Raw genomic sequence first — 23,519 nt, 5'->3', positions numbered from 1 at the left:
AACTTAAATATATCGTCAGTTTTAATTATGTATTTATAGTTTGACTCGTACTCGTATTGCCTTTAACCGGATCCTGTCGGGTTTAGTTTTGGTGTTGATTAATTGTATACATTCCACTGCGTAGAATTATTAATTAATGAGATTAATTATTATTAAGCACGTTTATTGAACCGGTTTTAATAAACAAAATTTTAACTGATCACCACTGAAACCCAACAGATCATGTAGATGGCCTTGAGATGAATGAAAGTGATGGTAGGTTGATATTCCTCTCTAAAACGGCTCTGGAAACTGATTAATGTCGAGTTAGGTCGTCAAAACGTAATATAACACAAAACCCTAACTTTCCCGACTGTGGGACCCATCGCGTAGCGCGATGGTCCCCCTTCCTGGTCCATTACGTAGTGCGATGGACCAAAGTCAACGTTTTTTAAATATTTTAACGGGCATCGCATAGCGCGATGCCCTATCCTCAAAACCAATCACGTAGCGCGATGGGTTGCTTCACTCAGCAGCCTCAGTTTTCCATCTTGGTTATCGTGCTGGACATCCCGGGTCTTCATCCCGTGCTCGTATAGGTCCAAATTAGTCGCGTTAAGTATCTGTGACCTGAAATACAATAAACACGTATGAAGTACCAAAGTTCCTAAACTAAGCAACTAAAACAACTAAGTTAACGAACCAAACTATATACAAATAAATCGAACGTCACTTTCCCCCCAAATAGATTTGGACAAATTTGTTCTAATTGAAGCCTTCCTAACCATCAACGACCTGTTCTCCACAAGATAAGCATCATGCTTGGGAATGCAAGGCTTCCTTACATAAGCTTGAATTCGGTTACCATGTTACATAATTAATGTTACCATAAAAATATGTGAATAATATATTAAAAATAATAATTAGAATGTGGAAGTGGTAATGCATGTAAAATTGGATTATATAAATTAGTTAAAAATATTTAAAAATACCATTTCGTCCTGCAAAATCATCTCTATTGACCAGTCTTCCCTCGGTTTGCTATTGTCCTTGAGACTCCATAACTTCAATATACGAACCTTGAGGATACTTTCATTGTTAAGAATATCTAACTCGTTCAACACTGTAACGTTTATTGGCTCCATCATGATGTTTGTAAACAAATAACAATACAAAGAAAGTATTAATTTTATAATTGCTATAATGCATGAACAAAGCAAATAATATAAATGAATTAAATAAGTATAACGAAGAAAATCTACCTAATAAACTAACAAATATGATATTGTAAAAGGTGGTGTGATGGTGTGAAAATTCGTGTGCCAAAGACACACTATATATACACAGGTAATAGGAGTAATATTTTTGGATTGTTAAATACAAAAGGAATCCATTATGAAACGGTTATAAGTTACGGGTCAAGTTATTCTACAAAGGGAGATAAAAATGAGAATGATGAAAAAGATTTATAACCACACAAAAAAATCCTTCAAAAAAATTAAAAATAAATAAATAAAAAATCATAACTCAAAATAAAAAAACAAAAAAAAGTAAAAACACAAAAATGTTTCCTTCGTCTTCCTCGTTATTAAAAAAAATCTCAAAAAAGACACAATGTTGAGTGAAAAAGACCATTGTGTCTTTTTGTTTATAATTGTATTTTGTGTTTATTTTCGTCATTAATTGTGTCTTTTTTCCTTCACGCTGTGTCTTTTTTTCTTGATATTGTGTTATATTACTCAGCATTGTGTTATATTTTGTGATTTATTGTGTCATTTTTTAGTTATAATTGTGTCTTTTGTTCATTTTCGTCATTGTGTCTTTTTAGAGAGTTTTTTTTTAACGAGAATAACGAGGGAAACATTTTTTTTTAAACTTTTTCGTTTTTTACTTATATTTTGAATTATGATTTTTTTATTAATTTTTTGGAATTTTTTTAGGGGTTTTTTGTGTGGCCACAAATCCTTCTCACTTCTTATTTTTGTCGCCCTTTGTATTTTAACTTTTCCCTAGGATTATACTATTTTGGTTAGTTAAATATAAAAGGTATTGATTTATAAATTACAAGTCAAAGGCATTAATTTTGAATTTTAAAAGAGCTTGAAATATGAAACAAAATTATTAAACATATAGAAATTGAATCAATTATGAAACACTTTTAATTGTTACAATTGATTTGATATTGATATATTCTTGAAATTTTTGATTTTATAATTGATTTGATTTCAATTATATCTATCAAATAAAAGTTGTAAATATTTATCAACCGATCAAGTTATAGCACATTAATTAAATTAATATGATACAAAGAAAATAAGAAATATATACTTAGTTATGTCGTGTGTTTTCTCTCCACACTTCATTTTTTGGTTTTGGCCACTGAATGGAGGTCTACATTAACAAAAACAAAACACATTGTAAAAAAATAAGATGATTTGAACTAAAATACGATAATTAAAAACAAATAAACGAAAAACTTGATAATATATATGAAAATTTTGGTGTTGTAAGACTATAAGAGGGTAATTTCATCCGTGATATTTAACCCCCCCCCCCCCCCCAAAAAAAATCATGATCAAAGTATATATGTTTGATGTCTACCGATTATTAATTCATTAAAATGATGCAGAAAATTAAGGTTTCATTTATTGATACAAAGTATAAAAGGTATCGATATAATTCATATTTTCATATATATATATATATATATATATATATATATATATCTTTGATGTCTACCGATTAGCAAAATTAGGGTTTATAAAATTGAGGAAATTAATACATTAGAATGTATAAATGAAAATTTGATACGACGTAAGATGATATGGATATAATCCATCAAGGAAATCAAATCCGATTATTACCATAAAACATAAATATGGAATTGGAATAAATCGATGGAAACAATTAGAGGATATATTTTGCACTAACCTTGTTTAATATCAATCTTGATTAACCAAGCATAATTGATGAAGGATACTCAAGAGATTAACACGGACGAATAAGGAGGCGTGAAGGAATCTAATAGATGAAAAGCGGGAATTAGGGTAAGTGGCGGATACAATGTTGATAATCGAGTATAACGTAATGAGAATACCTAAATGGGTATGTTAAAAGAGTATAATGTATAATGACAAACATAAATGGGTTTCTTATTAATTGAATTTCTTTTTGAATTATTTAATTAGGAAGAAAATCAAAGAATGGGTTGTTATATATGGAAGCAATAGAGTTGTACCGATAAGTAGAGGTCATATGTCCAGAAACTCTATTACTTTATGTAACAACTCGGGCTTTCCATGTATGAATTTATATCTGTTACCCGACCCGTTTTATGTTCGAGAAATTTTAACAACGAAAAGTAAACACGTTTATCGAGACATTAATATAAAATTTATAATTGTTTATATACTTATTTAATATATGTTTAACTTTAGAAAATGTTCGTTTTTAGCCTAAACTAAACTCTAATCCTTATTTGTTCCCACCTCAAATCTCCAAGGGCTAAAATGCAATTTCTGTATAATATATTTATAACCCATTAACCCAACCCGTTAACTCATGACCCGTATACCCAATCCTAGACCCGTTTATCTTGCTTGATGCACAATTGTTGTCATAAATTAGGAATTTAATCAGGTTTGGGATTGTTCTTGCTATAAATGGCCTAACCGACTCAATGAATTAGGAAACAAGATCAATAATAAACCGTATGGGTATATAAAATTAAACCGTCTCAACCTAAAATCAATTATATCTCTTAACATAATGCAATTAATCACGGCTGTACACCTCCAAGACCAGCGCGAAACAAACCCCTATGGTTAATTGGATTTTTGAAGGCTGCATGTACCTTGATCGTCGTCCCTCTAAGCCGGCCTGTTGACTTCAAATTAACTTGTGTTTAAACCTCAAAGCAGTTAATGATTTATTTGTTTGAAATCGCCTATCATTGTTGTCATTAGCCCTAATCTTAATTGAATAAACGTTTAACGGATTGGGCGATTGAACATATAGGGTTCATAATCAAATTGGTTTTAAATAACTTATGTATATATTTATCTGTTTACACTTGTTAATCAACTGACACCCTAGCACAGATGGCTAGGGTGTGTGTGTTAACTTCTTTGAGCCGGCCTCTGCCCGAGTTCGAGTCCTGCAGCAGCCGTTTTTGTGGTATTTTCATGTTTTGTTGTTTTAAATTCTTTTAAATGATTTGTTAAATATTATAAATAATATTGAAAATCAAATAAGCGTTATTTAGTTAACCCAACCCGACATCAGTAAGTCCTTGTTTCTTATCAATTAATCTCATTACAAGTTTTCGTGTGTGTGTGTGTGTGTATATATGTATTAGTCTTTTAAATAAAACTGTAATAAACATATTAAACGTGGTGTCTATTAGATCTTCGTTAAATTTACAAGAATATAAATTTTATGATAAATACATAATTAAACGTTTATCGCTATAAAATATCTTAATTCATATTTATTTAAACTAATTGTTCGTAAATCCGATTTTATGACAAACAATGATTTTTATAGTTTAAATGGTAACTAATAATATTGTTTTTGCAATACTAATAATCTGTAGGATCAATCGTTCAATCTATAACATACCAATCATAATTGTAACTCAATCCACATCGAAATCCTAAATTCGTTATACGTATTACATCATTTATAATCCGTTCATAATATTATATTAGGATTATTGTTGATAATTCTCAAAGAGCGTGATTTCCACTTTCTTGACGTAAACATTCCCGTTTGGCTTATTCAATCATGTGAGTTTTATCATTCCCCTATTTTACTCAGTTTTCTAAAACATTTTGGGTACATATACGTATATCATACTATATATATACATATTTATACATATATATCAAAAATAACAAACGTGTAATTGTGTGTGATTAATCAAATCTACTTGTTATGTGCTTATTTGTCTTTGCATGCAATCGGAGAGGGTTCTCATTGACCACTGCCCGAATCGCTTGGCAACGGTTTTATTCTATTTATTTGCTCATGGTTGATTTACCGGCGCCCGATTCGCTTGGCAATGGTTTAGTCGACAACTTATTTGCTTATAGTTTGATTTCATTATCGTATTTATTACGTTTTGCTTATTTATTATATTAACATTATTTTTGGTGTCAAAACTTGATAAACTCAATCAACATGTTTGTTGACAAAACTCCATTTTCTACGCATATGCAGGTTGCTTGAAGTTGAAGTATGGACACTTAGAAAGACCTTAGAGTTACATTGAAGGAAAAACTTGAATTTAAATGATTGTGTATATGTATTTGAATTGTATTGTTGTATTGAATATTGTTTGCACTTTTGAAATAAAATAATTAAATAGATATTGTCACATTTACATTATGATAGTATATTCGAGCTGTGAGCAATCGGATCACGCCCCGGCATTTCCGCCTTAGGTTGGGGTGTGACACTTTAATAGGATAGGAAGATGTGTTTGATTATTATTAATTTTTGGTTGAAGAAAGTTTGTAGAAAAGTTAGGTATAATGAATCGGTTTATTTTAATTTCTGTTTATTATAGCATTCTGCAGACGTTAAAAAAACAAACAGTCTTTTTCTTGCATACTACAGATGCTTGGTCTACCTCTTCTTCCACAGATGTCTGTAGATTTGGTCTGCAGACTACAGACATTTTACCTTTTAAAAAACAAACAACACCTAACCTTCTTAGACTCGATTCCCTGCTCGCTAAGGTACTTATAAACACAATTTTATTGATATCTTTGTTTAGGACTTCTACCCTGATCAATATCATGATTGGACAAAACATAAAAACATTATTTAACAAATCATATTATAATTGTGATAAAACTCATTTGTTTATAAATTCTAAATGATTTTAAATTTATATAAACTATTTTATATAATTTTTGTTTTTTATTGCTATTTTGACTTACGTTATCCATGAAAATGCATTTTTATCATATTATTTTTTATTTATTTTATTATCAACTTCTCTTAAATCTTAAATATATATAAACGAAACTTTTAAAATCTCTTTGGTTGCTCTCTACATTCTCTCAAGCCATCAGATTCTTTTATTTTTAAATGGAGGTATTCCATGCATTTGATCCAAATTCACGGGTATGAGTCTCACCAAACCCAGATAGCCCTTAAACAGGTTATAACATTTCATTAAATTAAAAATCAATCTCACCAAATATTATATACTAAAAAATAAATATCCAATTTAAAAATATATATTTATTATTTATAAACAAGAAACAACTTTATAGTTGTAAAGAATAATCGGGTTATGGATCTTACCAAATGCAAATAACTTTTAAACCGAGTTATAACATCTCCTTTAAACTCTTTTATCCTCAAATCCTATGTATATTATTAAATTCATTATAACAAATAAAATTAAAATCTAAAAAAATGAATATTAAAAACGAAAAAAGTAAAGCTAACCCTGTAATATAGGAATAAAAGCTAGTTAAATTATATAAAACAGAAATGAAAAGGTGAACATCGAACAAACTCTATGCTCAATTTAAAACGTTAATAATTCGTTTTAATCTTTCCTCTCGTAGTATCAAGTAAAAAAAAGCAAAAAAATTATAATTCTGTTCAAATTTGTTAAGGAAAAAAAATTAATAATAATAAAAAATTGAAATGTTGGTTTTTTGTTTTCATGACTATTACTAAAAAATAAAGCAAAAGGGGCGCATACATGAATTTGTGGATCGACAATAGAAGAAAAGCAGACCTTCGTAGCAGCACCAACGGCAGTCATGTCCGCCGCCGTCGCCGTGCTATCTAAAACTTCTCATCTCCGTCGCGCTTACCGTGTCTTCTCCACTTACGCCGCATCTCGTCTAGCACCTCAAATCCCCGATTCACCTCTCCACCGACCTCCCATTCAATCGGTTCGTCCTCTGGCTTAAAACGCTTCCTTCCTTGGGATAATAATCATATTCGTTATATTTCAGGGTTTCGGATCATTCACAAGCCTCCCCAGGTTTCTATCCACTGGAACCAGCACTGACTCACCTTCCAAAGAAACCACCACCGTGTCAGATGATAAGGGCAAGCAGTCCGAACAAGGAAAGTCTGTTCGAGGCGGGGTAATAAACAAACAATTCCCATATTTTGGGCTTTTAATTAATTAATTGAGCATGGTTGTACTGTGATGATTTGCAGCCGATTTCTTGGTTGAGCTTTCTGTTGCTGATTGTGACTGGAGCAGGGGTTGTCTTTTATTATGATCAGGAAAAGAAGCGCCATATCGAAGGTAGATAACTATGGTGAGTAGGGTATGTGCATAGTTCTGGGAGCATTATGCTGATGATTAGAGTACACTTACTTACCAGCATATTAGTATGTCACATGTCACTATATATGTAGCTTACCTATTGGACCCGACCCGACCCGAGTTTATTATCATGTTATCCGTTTTCTTAAACTTAAACTTGTTGGCTGAAGGGTCAATTCCAGCCTGCATTGTGACTCCTTGAATATCTGATTGTTGGTTTCGGACTTTTAATGTTCAAAGTAGATTATGTGTTTGTAGGTTTTGTCTCACTCAGTAAGTGCTTTATTTGGTTGCATATTTGACTCAACAATAAAGAACAAAGTCTCAAGAAAGCACTTCTTTATTACTTGGCTTCTTTGTAGAACAATACATACATTGTCCATTGAATTAAAGATGCACTGTATAACATGTTTTTCTGTAAATGTGGCAGTTGATATAAGTATTTTGTTTATTGGTTTGCTCAAGTGCGGAAGTGAGCCTTAAGATTTCAACCTGTGTCCTCCAAGTAGCATATGACTCAAGCCCATCCTAACTTAAAATCCTAATAATACCAAATAGTTTAATAGACAAATTCTATATTCTATATCTATGCAACCAGATCATGATTTCTCTTTCTTGATCACCAACTTTTACATGTAAACCAATACAACCGTCAACTTTTCAGTTTAGTAATTCAGCCCCTTATCAAGACTAATGCGGAGAATGATGATGGTTATCTTGATAAGGGGCTGAATTAGTGAACCGAGAAGTTGAAAAGTTGTTTTGGTTCACATATAAAAGTTGGTGTTCAAGAAGGAGAAGAGATAATTTGTTTGAATTAGAAAGAGTATAGAATTTGTTAATTAATTAGTATTATTAGGAGTTTGAATTAGGATAGGTTTGGGTCATGTGTTATTATAGATAGTTGTATGGAGCTTATTGCGTGGTTCAATCATCAATAATAATAATCAAAGATTCATGGTTGTGAGCTTTAATCACAAATCGGTTGTGTTTTTTGAGTAGCTTGATCCAATTAAGTCTAACAAATAAGTGTTGACAGGATTGAATCTATAGCTCTGTTCTTCTGATTTTAACATGCTTTTGTAATTAGATTAAATATAGGTGGAATTTGTATGCTTGTGTGTGTGTGAACGTTAACTATCTTAAGCACTTCTATTGGTCCCTTATCCACTTGTGTCAAATTACTTTTTTCTGTAAAGTCTAAAAGTAACTTTGTTACATGGTTTTTTTTCGATCTTAGTACTAATATACAATCGGGCCTTGAATTTTATTTCTGTTAATAGTCCTCTAAACGTGTTTCAGTCAACAAATTCTTGTTGGCTCTTTAATCAATGCTATTTTGACAACAATTTTAGTCGTAAATGTTACTACTAAAGGTACTTTTGACGGTCTGCTTTATTTGTGGTTGCACACTGTTGAAAATAAAGTGTCTCTCCATATATTTGAAATCAAAACTCCCAGATTTATGATATTGATATTTAAGACTTGCCTTAACTGTGGGAATGAATATTTTTTCAGTTTATGATTTTATTGGGCAACCAAAAAAAGTTTAAATTTTGACTTAAAAGAGACATGATTTAACTAATTTTAAATGGTTTTTTTTAATATATGAAAAGAATAACTAATATGAATAGTTACTGTAGTAATCACATTATGGTTTTTTTTTTTGTTTAATATATGAAAAGAATAACTAATATGAATAGTCACTGTAGTTATCACAATTAGTATATGTAAACTTAAGCTAGAAAATCTTAGGAAAAAGATGCTGCAATCTTCCTGGAAGTGCAAAATATGAACAAATAAGCATGAATCTTGTTATTATTAAACTTCTTTTGAACTCATTGTTGATTTGTTTCCTTAGATTATTCAGCCATACTATTATGCAGTTGTGGTTATAACAATTAGTACGTGTATTGCTGCAGAAATAAATACTGCTTCAACTGTAGTAAAGCAAGGACCTTCTGCTGGTAAAGCAGCCATTGGTGGTCCATTCAATCTTGTTGACGATAATGGGAAATCTGTTACTGAAAAAGACTTCAAGGGCAAATGGACCTTGATATATTTTGGTTTTACTCACTGCCCTGATATCTGCCCGGATGAGCTTATAAAGCTTGCTGCTGCAATCGACAAAATAAGTATGTTCGTACTATTTACTGATCAGATTTGATTTTAATATATAATAAGTGTGTCAAAAATGATTACAAGCTCATATACTTTACTTGAATTCTAATCTTATTTTTGAATATATTATGATTCTGAGGTTTTATGCTTTAAAAATGCACTTTTGGGCACCATTTATATGCTTTTTTCAGATAATAATTTAATTTGTGAACACACACACACACACACTCATATATGTGTATGCATTTGCGTATTTGCAGAGGCAAAGGCAGGCTTAGAGATAGTACCGGTTTTTATCTCAGTTGATCCCGAGAGGGACACAGTAGAGCAAGTTCATGATTATGTGAAAGGTATGAAGACTGGTTTTTAATATTAAAACTGCATGTGTGAACTTATTATTGAATTTCATAAGTTGCATACGTTTTTCTTTTTATGTTACAGAGTTCCACCCGAAGTTGATTGGACTAACGGGTGATCCAGAGGAGATAAAAAAGGCTGCTCGTGCTTATCGGGTTTACTATATGAAAACAGAGGAGGAAGGGTCGGATTACCTCGTTGATCACTCGATAATCATGTGAGTATAGCTTTAATATTCGCCCATCTAAGCCCGTTAGAGAGAAAAGCTAAACTAAACCAACCCGTTGATGAGTAAAAGAGTTGAGATTGTTAAGTCTTACTAGGTTCGTTGTATGTTATTTAGGTACTTGATGGATCCGAACATGGAGTTTGTGAAGTTTTTTGGGAAGAATAATGATGTTGATGCTCTTACGGATGGAATTATTAATGAAATCAAGCAGTACAAGAAGGCTAAAGCTTAATGTTAGTGTTATCCTTTTGATGTGTCCCTTTTGTTATGCGTTTTTCATCCGATGAGTTTTTAAAACTTTGGTCTTTCTTATTATACAAAGGCTAGCATTTTTAAAAGGATCTTATTGTTAGTTATTGATCGGGATGAATGAGTTATATAATAAACCCATGTATTACACGGGGAATTAATAAAAATTATAATATTTAAACATTAAGCAAAATACAATCAATAACACATAAACAATTATCATATATTATTAGTACAATTACAGCTTACATTAAAATTACAGAAATTACAAAATAAATATTATGCAACTATTTAACAAATAAGAAAAATTTTCCTTATACACTACATTTGTGGTTGTATTGGTCAAATTACCTTATTTATCAAGAAATAGAATCTTTAGCCCACACATGCTTGTAACTCTTGATAAGGCGGCATATAGCTGTCCATGTGAGAACACGGGTTCTTTCAAGTACAAACTAACCCTAGATAATGATTGACCTTGGCTTTTGTTTATGGTCATCGCAAAACATACTGCAAAGGGAAACTGCCGTCTTTGAAACTTATATGTTATTTTGTTGTCTGTTGGAGTCAGTGGTGATCTATGGATCAAAACTCTGTGTCCAATGTTAGTTCCAGAAATAATTTTTGCTTCAACTATATGGGTACCTAAAGATATAATTTGTAGTCGAGTATCGTTACATAAGCCTTCTTTCTGGTTAAGATTTCTAAGGAGCATAACAGGAACACCGGTTTGAACCTGATATTAAAAAACCGGTTTGTAGTTATAAACCACCCGGTTAGGACCGGTTTGGAGTTTTTTTTTTAGCTAAAACCGGTTTGAACCCAATATTTTGGAACCGGTTAGACAAAAACAGGTTTCATCCGGTTTAAAACCCGTTTGTAGCTCAAAACTAATTTATAGCTCACATATCATATCCATTTATAGCTCATTGACCATTCTATGTAATTCCCCATTGAAAAATCAATTTATTGTAAAGGAAAATATGATTGTAATTATAATAATGATATTAACAATTGCTTATGTTACAATAAGAAAGATATTTTGGAACCGGTTAGTCAAAAACAGGTTTAACCCAAGTTAAAACCCGTGTGTCTATATACGTCAGCTTTAAAACTAATTTATAGCTCACATATCATGTCCATTTATAGCTCATTAATCATTCCATGTAATGCCCGGTTGAAATTCGGAAATCAATTTATTGTAAAGGGAAATAGGAAATATCAATTGGAAATCAATATATGGTAATTAGTTCGAGCCGTAATGGCAGTATCCATACATAGATACCAACACTGATCGGATAATATCAATTGACGTAAGTATTTGTTGACGTACGTGAAGACCCAAATCTATTGGTAGCATCTGGTAAGTAAAAAATTCTTGGTAATGCTTTGGTTGACAGTTTCTCAAGGTTATAAAAAAAGATGATATATACAATTTGTCAAAACTTCTTTATAAAATATAAGCCTTTAAAGTGTAAGGAACCAAACGTTCAATGAACTGCTTGGTTTAAACCGAAAACCGGGTTATGCACCTCTAGTAACAAATGTGTCAACTACTATTTTAAAAAGGAAGCGGTAAATAGCAAATGTTGTTTAATAATTTATTGTAGTTGTATAATAAAGGAAAATAACTTAGAATAAAACTTTTTTTTTTTTTGATGTTTCGATGTTTTGTATTAAATGTTACTATATATTATATGTAACAAAAAAAATGATGTTACATAGGGTTTTCGCGGGTTTTCACAACTCAAGTAGGTTTTTATTTTAACCTGATCCTATATATATATATATATATGGTAAAGATAACATACAACAGTAATGGAGTCGGATTCTTGATGCTATTGAATAATTAAACAAACAAATTTAAGTAAGACTAAACAAATCAACATATCAATTGATTTGAAATTGGAAATAATTCTTCATTAAAAAGTGTTGATTGGTCATGGAAAGTTTAAAATATCAATTGAAAAAGTGTTGGTTTACCATTCTTTTAGACAATTAGCAAACAAAGGATACGATAATAAGCAATTGACGAAAATAAAAGATCATTGCTTTTGAAAATTAAAGTTGAAATCCTTGCATTAGTGAAAAATAATTGAATAGAAAAAATTCCAAAAATTTAAATCCCCATAGAAAAAATTCCAAGCAAACAAATCTAGATTTTAATTAAAACAGATAAACCTTATTTTAAAATATCAACATTTTTAGTCTCAGTATTGATTTGACTTTTGAACGGTTATTAAGTCAAATTCGATACTTACAAGCTACAATTTTAAAAGTTAATACTATAATATAATTGCTAGTATATCAAATGCATAATTAAATTAAATTGATTTATCTAGTGGATATGCGTTAGAAGAAAAGGGAGTCATGAGAGCATGATAAGTGGCAAAATATGGTACTCTTTTATTAGAGTAGTAAGATACTAAGAGGAGTTTGGAATTTGTGGAAGATACTAGAGTTGTATTTGGTTGACAAAAGAGTCATGTTTAGTTTGTTAATTTTTTAAAAAGAAGTTAGAATAAGTGGTTGGTTTCGAGATCCTTGCGACACAGTGAAGGATTTGGTAATCGTGGCGGATACAAGGTATTGCTTATTTATATTTATGTGTGTACAAATATGTTTCTAAATAATTAGCACCATGACATGGATTCATAATATCAGAGTCGAACTGTGGAAGCTATTGTGTTTTATTACAGGGGAATTATATATATATCCTTATAAAATTAAATATCATATATGTCCAAACCAAAATCAAAATATCATATATATCCTTTCTTTAATGAATTTTTTGTTTATTGACTAACTTACCCTTTTGAACTATTATTATCTTACTAAGCTCAAACTCCTCTGAGCACTCATTCACCCATTTCAATGGTGATAAATGGGTCTGTGGCTCAAATCTACTCAAATCCAACAATCTCCCTCTTGGACGGTTTCTGGTAAAGTTTCACGACGCTGACAGTCAGCGGTGTTCTAGCTACAAGTGCTTTATAAGTCTGTACATTTCCATGCATGTCGGTTTTCTTTTTGAAAATCCACTTGCTCCCTACTGCCCGACATTTTGGGGGTAGCTCAACTAAGTTCCAGACTTGATTGTCACGTATATATTGCATCTCGGCGTTCATGGCATCTTGCCATTTCTCAGATTCCGGATCTACGATAGCAAATTTGTAATTAGCAAGTTTGTCGCTTGACTTGGCTACTAAGAGGACTTCGGGACCATCTAGATGCCATAGGTATTTAGATTTTGGTATTCGAGTCCGATTACTTCTGCGAACGCTTGTGTTTATGTCTGATGTATCAGCAACAAAAACTTGATGATCAGGCATTCCAACTTCCTCAGGGATTGTTTGTGGTTCTTGAATTTCTTCAAGATCAACAATATTATTTCCAGTTACTCGATCGAGAATTTCCTTCTCGAGGAAGTAGCCCTTCCTTTTGATAGAAATCATATTTGTATTAGGATGGAAGAAATAATATCCGTTTTGGTTATAGTATCCGACGAAAACAACTTTTACGCCGCGAGGATTGAGCTTGTCATCGGAATCGCTGGTGACATATGCATCACATCCCCATACTCTGAGGAAAGACAAATTGGGTTTGCGCCCATTCCATATCTCATATGGGGTTTTTCTTACCTTTTTAGTTGGAGCCAGATTGATAACGTCGGCGGCGGTCATAAGGGCAAAGCTCCAAAAGGAGTAAGGCAAGTTAGTTCTACACATCATCTATCGGACCATGTTTAGCAACGTTTGATTTCTCCTCTCGCTCACGCCATTATATTGGGGTGTCACGCCATTATGTTAGGGTGTCACTATTTTAAGTTTTAATGGCACTTGGAGTATGCCACATTTGCTTGCCACACACTTTTAGTAGCATTTAGCATTTGTGCCACTATGTTTGTGTTTTAATGGCACTTTGTGTATGCCATATTTAGTTTAACACACATTTTTAATGGCACACGTGCGTATGTACCAATCATTGTCCAAAATGACACTTTTACTTGCTTATTTGGCAGTTTACTATTGTCATCAACGAAAACAAAATTCTGGTAAAAACGAAATGATCATCGTTAGTATGGTTAATCTATTGCAGCCTTATAACTAAAAAGTCATAATCTCACACCAACACCAACACCAACACCAACACCAACACCAACCCTAAAATACATAATACGTTTCCCCAAGAGTATGCCTGTGGTGTCTTTAAGGCATAACGCTATACTATAAGTTAAAATCATATTTTACATACGGTGACAACTAAAGATGTTAAAGCCATATTCGATCGGTTTTCCGGTTGTTTGGGTTCACCCGAACATTGAGATTTTTACCCAATGACCGACCTGCAAACCTTCAATCAGGTTCGGGTTTATCATTAATTCGGGTTGGTTGTTTTCGGGTTTAGTTAATTCCAGTCTCGGGTCACCTCGATCGGGTTTGGTCTTCGGGTGCGATTAGAAAAACTCGAAGACTGGCCGAATTGTAACGAGTGTAATTCGGTCGAAGATGCATGGAATTTGGGGATTAAAATAATAGCTAATTCCAAACTTTGTAACCAAATTTGTAACGAGAAGTATGTTATGCCATGGTTTCATCTCCTTACAACGTGTGTAATTAATTTTGTTGAAAAATAATTGAGTAGGATAATTTAGTTCATCTCCCTACAAATTTGTAGTTGTAAATTTCATAGAACAGAAAACAAGAATAAAATAAACAAACCAAGTGATGTAGAGGTTCTATATTAAGAGGCGGAGAGTAAACAATCCAATAGATCAAACTTACTTTTGATGTAACTAATTTATATTTAATATCTGGCGCACCCCCGCTAAACCAAATCTTACACCTGATGTTGTAGCACAGACCACCCAAATCAAATGACTTTGAATTCTAATCCTTTTCATCGTATTTGATCTAGCGTACGATTATAGAATTAGGATATGATCTTGTTTCTAATTACACCAATCTTAAACCTAGTTTGATCCTTAATCATTCTCAGGTTGAGTTCTCTTATCAAAATTAGGGATGGTAATAGGTCATGTTTGAAACAGGTTTCGCTATTCTCAAACTCATACCTGATTATTAAAGTCCATCCCAACCCCATCCCCAAAACCTGTCGGGTACTCATCGGGTATCAGGCATACCCGTAAGTTTATTAAAAACACTCATCGGGTATACCCGATCCAAAACTCGTCTTGTATCTATCGGGTTTTGATAAAATATAAGTAATTAAAATCAATACGCTGGTAATCAATGGCGGATCTAGAAAATTTGTTCTATGGGTTCGGGATTTTTCAGTGCTCGACTTTTTTCCGGCATCAATGTTTTCGGGCTCATTTGGGTCGGGTTAGGTCGGTCATTTGGTGAGATAAGTAAACTTATCACTATAAAAATAAAAGTATGTCAACCATTCATTATAGTACAAAGTTATATTAAACAAAAAAAAAAGATATCACATACTATAATTCTTTGCTACGTGTTTTCATTTTTTGAAAACGATTCATAACATCTTCTATCGCGACTTTAAAAAAAAGTTATTTTCAATATAACAAATGCAAACATCATATATAGTTGTCACTCATATGATTATACAAAATCAAATAAAGATTCGTCATGAGCTATGAATCGATTGAAGGTTTAAAGCAATCAAAGAACGAGTCGGTCGGTCGACCATTGTTGAGTCGGTCGGTCGACCATTGTTGTCGACTGGTTGAAGTTCGGCAGGTAAGGCGATGGTTGAAGTCTTAAGGTGAACTGGCAAAGTGATGAGCCGATGGTCGTTTGGTCAATAGAAACATAATTTATCGGTCGCTGAAGCGATGAATGCGGTTTTTGTTCTTTTATATAATTTTTACTTACGTATTATATTTAAGAATGTTAATTGGGTTGGGTTTACTGGAAATTTCTATGAATTATTTGAACTTTTTTATAATCTATATATGAGTTATTATTGGCCCATTTATAATGTTTTTAGCAATTTTTAAAGTTTTGTATATATTATTAAAAAATATTGATTACTAAAAAAAATTGTAACTAAAATTTTCATAATTAATGGGCTCGAATACTTTTTTTAAATGACATTGGGTTCTCCTGCCAAAAAATAAATTGGTTTACTCGTTGGTTTGATATAAAGTATTGCCAATTACTAGAGAGTATTTGTGTTGAGAGATTGAGAGATCCTAAAAACCGCTTTCAACCAGATTGAACTTGCAGGTTGCATAGAAAGGTCTAATGCAACCTTTCTCATAAGAAAGTAGCCAAATTTTTATTGAAACCATAACCTTTTCATTTAAAAGTTTCAAGTTTTACTAAAAATTATAAATTCTTTTATGAAAGATTGAAAAACTCATATCATCCTCAAAACCATAAAATCTCAAAATTTCATTTCCCTCTTCAACTTAGTTTTAAACCCTAACCAAGTCCCTCCCTGTCCATTCACCAAACACTTGCGTCAATGGAATCTTTGTGCAGTGAAGATTGAGAAGCCACAGACGAGGCAAGTTCTTCCCTGTTTTTTGTAGCCAGCCGGGCAGCTTGCTACTCAGTCCGGCGTCGATTCATCAACGGGAGGTCTGAATGTCTGATCTATTCTTACTTTTATCTTATATAATCTTGTTCCAACACCAAACCTTTTGTTCCATTTTAGGCTTCCCGGATACAATTCATATGATGCATCAAAGTGCTCCTAAGCAAAATCTTCAACCAATTTTTTATTCTTCACTGTATACAAGATTGGGAATTTTGATGTTGAATCAATTATCAATTTTAATCTTGTGTTGACTGGGATTTTGGGGTTTACTTGGAAGGATTGTGTGTATCTTTTTTTTTATGTAATAACGCACACCAAATGCTCGATGAAATGTCTAAGTGAGATTCCTTTGAACAATAATGGTTGAGGTTATGCAGATGTCGTGGTAATTTCTAGACAATTATTTATTGCTAGTATTTGCTACTTAGAGGTTTCTATTAACTAAACTGTTTATGTTAATGTGTATTCAAAAGTGTTGTTTGCGGGCTAAGGGAACGCGCATGTCTAAAAAATTGCACACAGCCGGCCAAAAATGATTTCAAGAATTCGTGATGAGTTGTAATATGCCTTTATTTTGATAGTGATTTGTAGTTTTTACTATTCAAGCTGTTGATTATTTTTTTTTAATAATATATGATGTCATGAATATTGAATATAGAGAAATGAAGACCCAAGCATAACCAAAGTATTTGAATGTACACGTAAGAGGACCAAAGAGCATGGATATCTTGATACATATGATGACACCGCGGGGAAATTGTAAGTTCTATCTAGTTTTTCGTTAAGTATGTTATACATTTAAATAAAACATTAAAGTAGTAACATATAGATTCAGTTTAGAAAACTAAATATCTTCAGTAAGTGGCTAAATAATTGAATAAACAGATGGTTTAAAAAAGATAGGGTAAAAGTCGGTTGGACAGGTGAATTTGAGTGAATGAACCGGTCTACCAAGAAGAAGATAAGCTTGAATTGTAAGGTTTTTTGGACTCAAATTGTTTTTTTTTCTCTCTGCTAACTGATTGAACTTGGGCTTCAGAAAGAAGCAAACTGTTGTGATCAAAACTGTTGTGAATTACCTTTGATCACAATTCATAACTGTTATAAGTAGATCCATACGAATAGTTTAGAATGCTTGTCAACATAGTGCTGCAACGATTTGAAAACCATTGTGTTTGTAGATAATAGCTTATGACAGGCATATAAGCTATTATTATTTTGAATTAAAAGCATTTTTCTTGAGAAAATACAACTACACTTAGTAAATCACACATTTAGTAAATCACAGCTGATGTATCATAAACTTGGTTCAGCAGTTAGCCAGTTAGCATAGATCTATACCCATTTTTTCTATATTTTTAACATGCCAAAAATGGGTAGGTTTTTTTAGTTCGGGTTATAGACAATCTTTTCTCTGTTTATTTTAATATAATCACAATAATAATCTACTTTTTAAGTGGGATGATAGTCATTTTAATTCAGTATTATAGATTTGCTTTATCTTGTGACCTCCCTTAGTTGTAATTTATAATCATCATTTAGAGTGGCTAGTTTAGACTTATTCACGGCTTTTTACTATAAGTGTACATGACCTTTTGGTTTTTGGTTTATTATTGGTTGCTCTATTTTGTACAATATTTTCTTATTCACAGAACAAATCAAGAAATACATACTTACAGAAGATAGAAGTGCTTTGGTTGATCCTTTTACAGTTGTAATGGACAGGAGCGTGATGGCTATATTATAAAAAATGGATGGTGCTGAGGAATTTCACGTGATTCCAAGGGCTTGTGGAATTATTCATAGCGAACCTTGAAGTTAAAAAACTCAATTAATTGAAATGTGAAAAGAAGTTGAGAGGGGCCATCGTAGGAAAAAAGAAAAAAAGACGGGCTAGAAGCAATAAAGAAAGATTTTGGCAGCCATGAGCAAACTTTTAAATCATGATGTAGAATATTATGAGAAAGCTGCCTATTAGAGTACTTCAGGATCTTTGAGATAAATTGATATTATTTATAAATTTTTTTATTATGTTTTTTTGAGTTTGGACATATGTTGAATGATGCTATACTATTATATATTGTATTCATGTTATAATATTACATTTACAATTTTATAGAAAGTTTGTTTTATATCTTATATTGTAAATTTTGTAATTTATGTGGCAAATTATGTCACAAGTTTTTTTTTTAAACTGTGGCAAAAAAAAAGTATCACTAAATCTAATATTATAATAACTAGGATTACTTTTTAATAGCACAAAATTTGTGTCACAAAATTCTATTTTTATATTGTGACAAAAAATAAAGTGCCACTAAAAACCCAAAAACCTTGTGCGGCATATCGAAAAAGAGCCACTAAAAGGCTTTAGCGTCACCGCTTTTAGTGACACTCATTCTGTGTGCCGCACATTCTTATTTGGATCTTTAGTGGCACTTTTTTGTTTTTAAGTGGCATTTTTTCTATGTCACTATATGGCATTTTTTTGTAGTCCAGTGGAGTGAGCCGTGAAACAATTTCACGTTCTTTTAGATGATTTATGAATTATGAGCTGAGATACTCTCCACCTCGATCTGATCAAAGAATTTTAATAGCTTTCCCGAGTTGGTTTTCCACTTTGTTTTAAAACTCTTTGAACTTTTCAAAAGTTTCATGCTTGTGTTTCATAAAATACACATAAGCATATCCATTGTTATCGTCAACAAAAGAAACGAAGTATCTTTCATGATTTCTAGACATGGTTCTGAAGGGCCCGCATATATCAGTATATACCTAGCAGATCCGTTGAGCGTTCATTCTTATGAGTGAAGGAGTCATTGAAGAGTTTTCCAACTAAGCAAGATTCACGGTCATCAAAAGAGTTCGGCCCTGTGGATTCAAGAATCCATTCGGATTGGAGTCTCTTAACTCGTGCCTTGCTTATGTGGCCAAGTCGGCAATGCCATTAAAATGTATCATTGATGCCAGATCTGATACGTTTAGAAAGATTATATACATTATTGTTTATTTGAACATCAATATCATAAATACCATTTTCTAGGTTTAGCCTCAAATAAAAGACATCATTTAAGTAGGCAGAAATAGCAATACCATTAAAAGTGTGCTTAAATCCCTGTTCAAATAGTAAAGAAACTGAAATAATGTTTCTGGTCAAACCATGTGCAAAAAAACAGTTATTCAAAGTAACTACAAGGCCAATGGACAAGCAAAACGATATGTGACAGCTGCAAGAACTAGGACTCTCTTCCCATCACCAACGATGAGTTCCATGCTACCTTGTTTCAGCTTATTCCAGTTTCCAGGCTCCTACAAGACATTAACGATGCGATAACCACATCCGGTATCAAATGCCATGTGTTGCTAGAGACAGTGAAAAGTTCAATAACGTAAATGGAAATACCTTTAGAGGAGCTTTCACCATTGGTTCTCTGCCTCTTCAGCTCAGCAAGATAGTCGGGACAGTTACGCTTCCAGTGTCCCATTTTGTTGCACTTGTAGCACTGGCACTCCTTAAGAGGCGGTGGTGGTAACTTTGCAGCACCCTTGTTACTATTGTTGGCAGACCTTGCAGCAACAACAACCTTTTTCTTGCCTCTACCGTTATTACCCCGGTTCTTGGGTTTAGGCTTCTTGACACCAGTAGATCGAACCATTAGAACTTGATTAGTTTTAGTAGGAATATTCAGCTCAGCCGTTTTGAGCATACCATGAAGCTCCGACACTGTCTTCACCCAGGTATTCATGTTGAAATTCATTACGAACTCATCATAAGAGCTAAGAAGAGAGTTCAAGATGAAATCCGCTACCGTTTCATCTTACAGGGGATAATCAAGTTTCCTCTTCATTTTGACAACATGCGCACTAATAGAGGATCCCTGTTCCATTCTACAGCTAATAAGCGACTTCATGGTGTCATAGCGTTCTTGGCGGGCTTGTTTCTGGAACATGCCATTGAGTTGCTCAAGAATCTCATAGGCACCAAAATCTTCCTAGCCTTTTGCAATCTCGTAAGACATGGTGGCTAGCATAATGCAGGCGACTTCAGCAGAGTCATCTCTATGCTTGTTAAGAACCTATCTAGCAGCAACAATATTGTTTTTAGGCTCGATTGGAACAGGTCCATCGAGAACATAGTGTTTCTTTGCCATTTTGAAAACAAGTCCCAAATTGGGGTGCCATTCAATAAAGTTGGTGTCATTCAGCTTTTTTTTCTCAAGAACAGTCTTGAAGGTGAATGGGGAGTTATTATCAGTTGACATCTGTTAAATAAGCAAAAGTAATTTTAATTAGTATTTTTGATTTTTTAGTCCTATTATCAATGACCCAATTAACATTAATAAAATAGGAACTTGAGAATCTGGCTTCTAGTTACTAATGGTAGTTGTAGCACACAATATTAGTAAGTGGTTAGGCAGACAGAGAACGATTGCCAATTGTGAATAGAGCACAACTCTCGTGTAACATCTCGGATTTTTCAAACTCATATTCGTTTACATAAAACTGATTCGAGAACTTATTCGGATCCTTATTATTAATAATATCAAATTTATAAGTATTTAAGAATTTTATTTGCATTTTATACCCTTTAAGTTCTTAAAGTTGTTCATGTTTTGTTTAAACTTTAAAATAATCAAGAAATGACCATTTATGAAAGTACAAGGACCTAAGTTGTAAAAAAATCAAACTTCCCTCCTTTTGGCCGGAGCGTCGCGCGACCATGGGTGCCATGGCCGCCGCTTGGCGCCTCCTGTAACACCCCAGCTTTAAGTGGAAGACGCTCGGGTGTAACGTACAGATCACTTATAAGTTCGTAACGCTATTAAAGCGACAATAATTATATTTATTTCATTACATTACATCACAAATACACAGTTTGGCATAAATCAAATAACAATACAATAACTTTGAATTTCATTATGATGTGCTTCTAATAACCTAATGGTCCAATTATCTAGTCTTCAATCCTTAAACTTCAACCTGCAGCACGTTTAAAAATAATATACTTTGTCAACAATAATGTTGGTGAGAATTCATAAAGTTTTGCTATATATAATACGAAAGTGTAAAATTCACAAATCAATATGTATCGTCTCAGTCATAAAGTAAAATAAAAATAAATACATGATATTCCCGTTCGCTTGACATAAGTCAAATCTACTAAGGAACCTCCGTTCGCCGAGCTACTTGGAGCATAGAATAATGATATTGATACGGCCATTTAAAAATGGACGGCGCAGGTACGTCCTGTCGGACCCTCCCACTTTGAGTATGTGTATTAGTCTCCACCAACAAAACAATAAACAACTAGCACATAACCAATAGTTTACAAACAATATGATACGAAGTAAATACATACAAGACAAGCGTGTTAATTTTAGTTTGCAACATGAAATAAAAGTTTGGAACGTGCTACACCCCAAAACGTTAAAAGATGAAAAGGGAGTTATGAAAAACTCACATTTGAAATCGAAGCGGAATTAAAGATGAAACCGAAATGCGACAAAGGAACCGAAACGATTGAACATTTCGAACTATATAAAAAAATAAATACGAACATTTAAAGGCTAACTAACGGGAATAAAAGAAAAGTTGTAAATATTTAGTTAACAGGATATTACATTATTTTAATATATTTTGTTAGCATTTTTTTGGCATTTTGTATTATAATATTATTTTTTTATTTTTACCGGTATTTTAATGTTTATATTAGAGTTAAGTGCCATTTTAGTACTTGTAGTTTGCCCAATTACGCAAATTTAGTACCGTTTTTGAATTTTTTGCAAATGGCTACTTCAGGTTTCTAAAACTTGCAATTTTAGTACTTTTTTCTAACCCCGTCTATTTTTGTCCGTTAAGTAAGGGGTAAACTAGTAATTTTCTTTTTATTTATTTTCTTTTTTTCTTTAATCACCTAACCCCTTGGTAAAGTTTGTATCTTCATAACCCAAGAACCCTAGAAAACCCCAAACTCCACCCAAATCAATGGCTTTGTCCTGCACATATACACCTTCATCAACATTATAAAGCCCCTAATTTCATTGAATTTGAGTCACCATGATGAAGAACTGTAGTTGTGTTCTTCCAAATATGTACAGACAAGCAATAGGGGAAGACGACGGGAAGGGGAGGGATGTGGTGGTGTCGGATTTGAGATGAGACAGATGTGGCGGCGGCGGCGGTTGGGTGGTTAAATGGTGGTGGTTATTGCTTCATGGTGCAGTGGTTGTTAACTGGTGGTAGTTCACCGGAGGTGGTAGATGAATAACAATGGTGGTTGACTTTCAGGGTCATGCCCTAGATACGAGCAAATCGTTTTTATCTTGTACATGAAATCGAAATTATTGTGGTGTTTTCTTTGCAATGGCTATTGTTGTGGGTAGAGAGACAAAGACGATAGATCTTGTGGTGACTGGTGTGTAATACTCATGGTGGTGGATAGGTGTATAGAGAGAGAAAAAGAATATGGAAATAGAAATTAAAAAGAGAAAGGAGAAAGATAATTTGATTAAAAGAAAACAAAAAAAATAAAACTAAAAAATAACGAAGTTACCAGTTTCCCCCTTACTTAACGGAGAAAAATAAACGGAGTTAGAAAAAAGTACTAAAATTACAAATTTTAGAAAACTGAATCAGCCATTTGCAAAAAAATCAAAAACGGTACTAAAGTTGCGTAATTGAATAAACCACACGTATTAAAATGGCACTTAACTCTTTATATTATTTAAATATTAAAACTAATGCTATTAAAAG

At 32.7% G+C, this 23,519-nt stretch overlaps 1 protein-coding gene across 1 annotated transcript; it reads left to right on the top strand.

Moving 5' to 3' along the window:
• The first annotated feature begins 6,764 nt into the window (after positions 1-6,764).
• On the top strand, positions 6,765-10,366 carry LOC143560433 (protein SCO1 homolog 1, mitochondrial-like). The gene is made up of 7 exons (XM_077048738.1): positions 6,765-6,899; positions 6,963-7,097; positions 7,174-7,264; positions 9,208-9,420; positions 9,667-9,756; positions 9,848-9,980; positions 10,107-10,366. Exons 1-7 carry the CDS (start codon positions 6,765-6,767, stop codon positions 10,222-10,224), a joined length of 915 nt encoding a protein of 304 aa, XP_076904853.1. The 3' UTR covers positions 10,225-10,366.
• The last annotated feature ends 13,153 nt before the right edge of the window (positions 10,367-23,519 follow it).

Source organism: Bidens hawaiensis, unplaced genomic scaffold, assembly GCF_021521415.1.
Source record: "Bidens hawaiensis isolate Kalapana, Puna unplaced genomic scaffold, B.hawaiensis_p1.1 tig00001143_1, whole genome shotgun sequence".
Lineage (NCBI taxonomy): Eukaryota > Viridiplantae > Streptophyta > Magnoliopsida > Asterales > Asteraceae > Bidens > Bidens hawaiensis.
This window is presented reverse-complemented; position numbering and strand designations above follow the sequence as displayed.

Coding starts and splice junctions, on each gene's coding strand:
- LOC143560433 (XM_077048738.1), top strand. CDS start 6,765: ATGTCCGCCGCCGTCGCCGTGCTATCTAAAACTTCTCATCTCCGTCGC. Junction 7,098..7,173: donor GAAAGTCTGTTCGAGGCGGG/GTAATAAACAAA, acceptor GATGATTTGCAG/CCGATTTCTTGGTTGAGCTT. Junction 9,421..9,666: donor TGCTGCAATCGACAAAATAA/GTATGTTCGTAC, acceptor GCGTATTTGCAG/AGGCAAAGGCAGGCTTAGAG.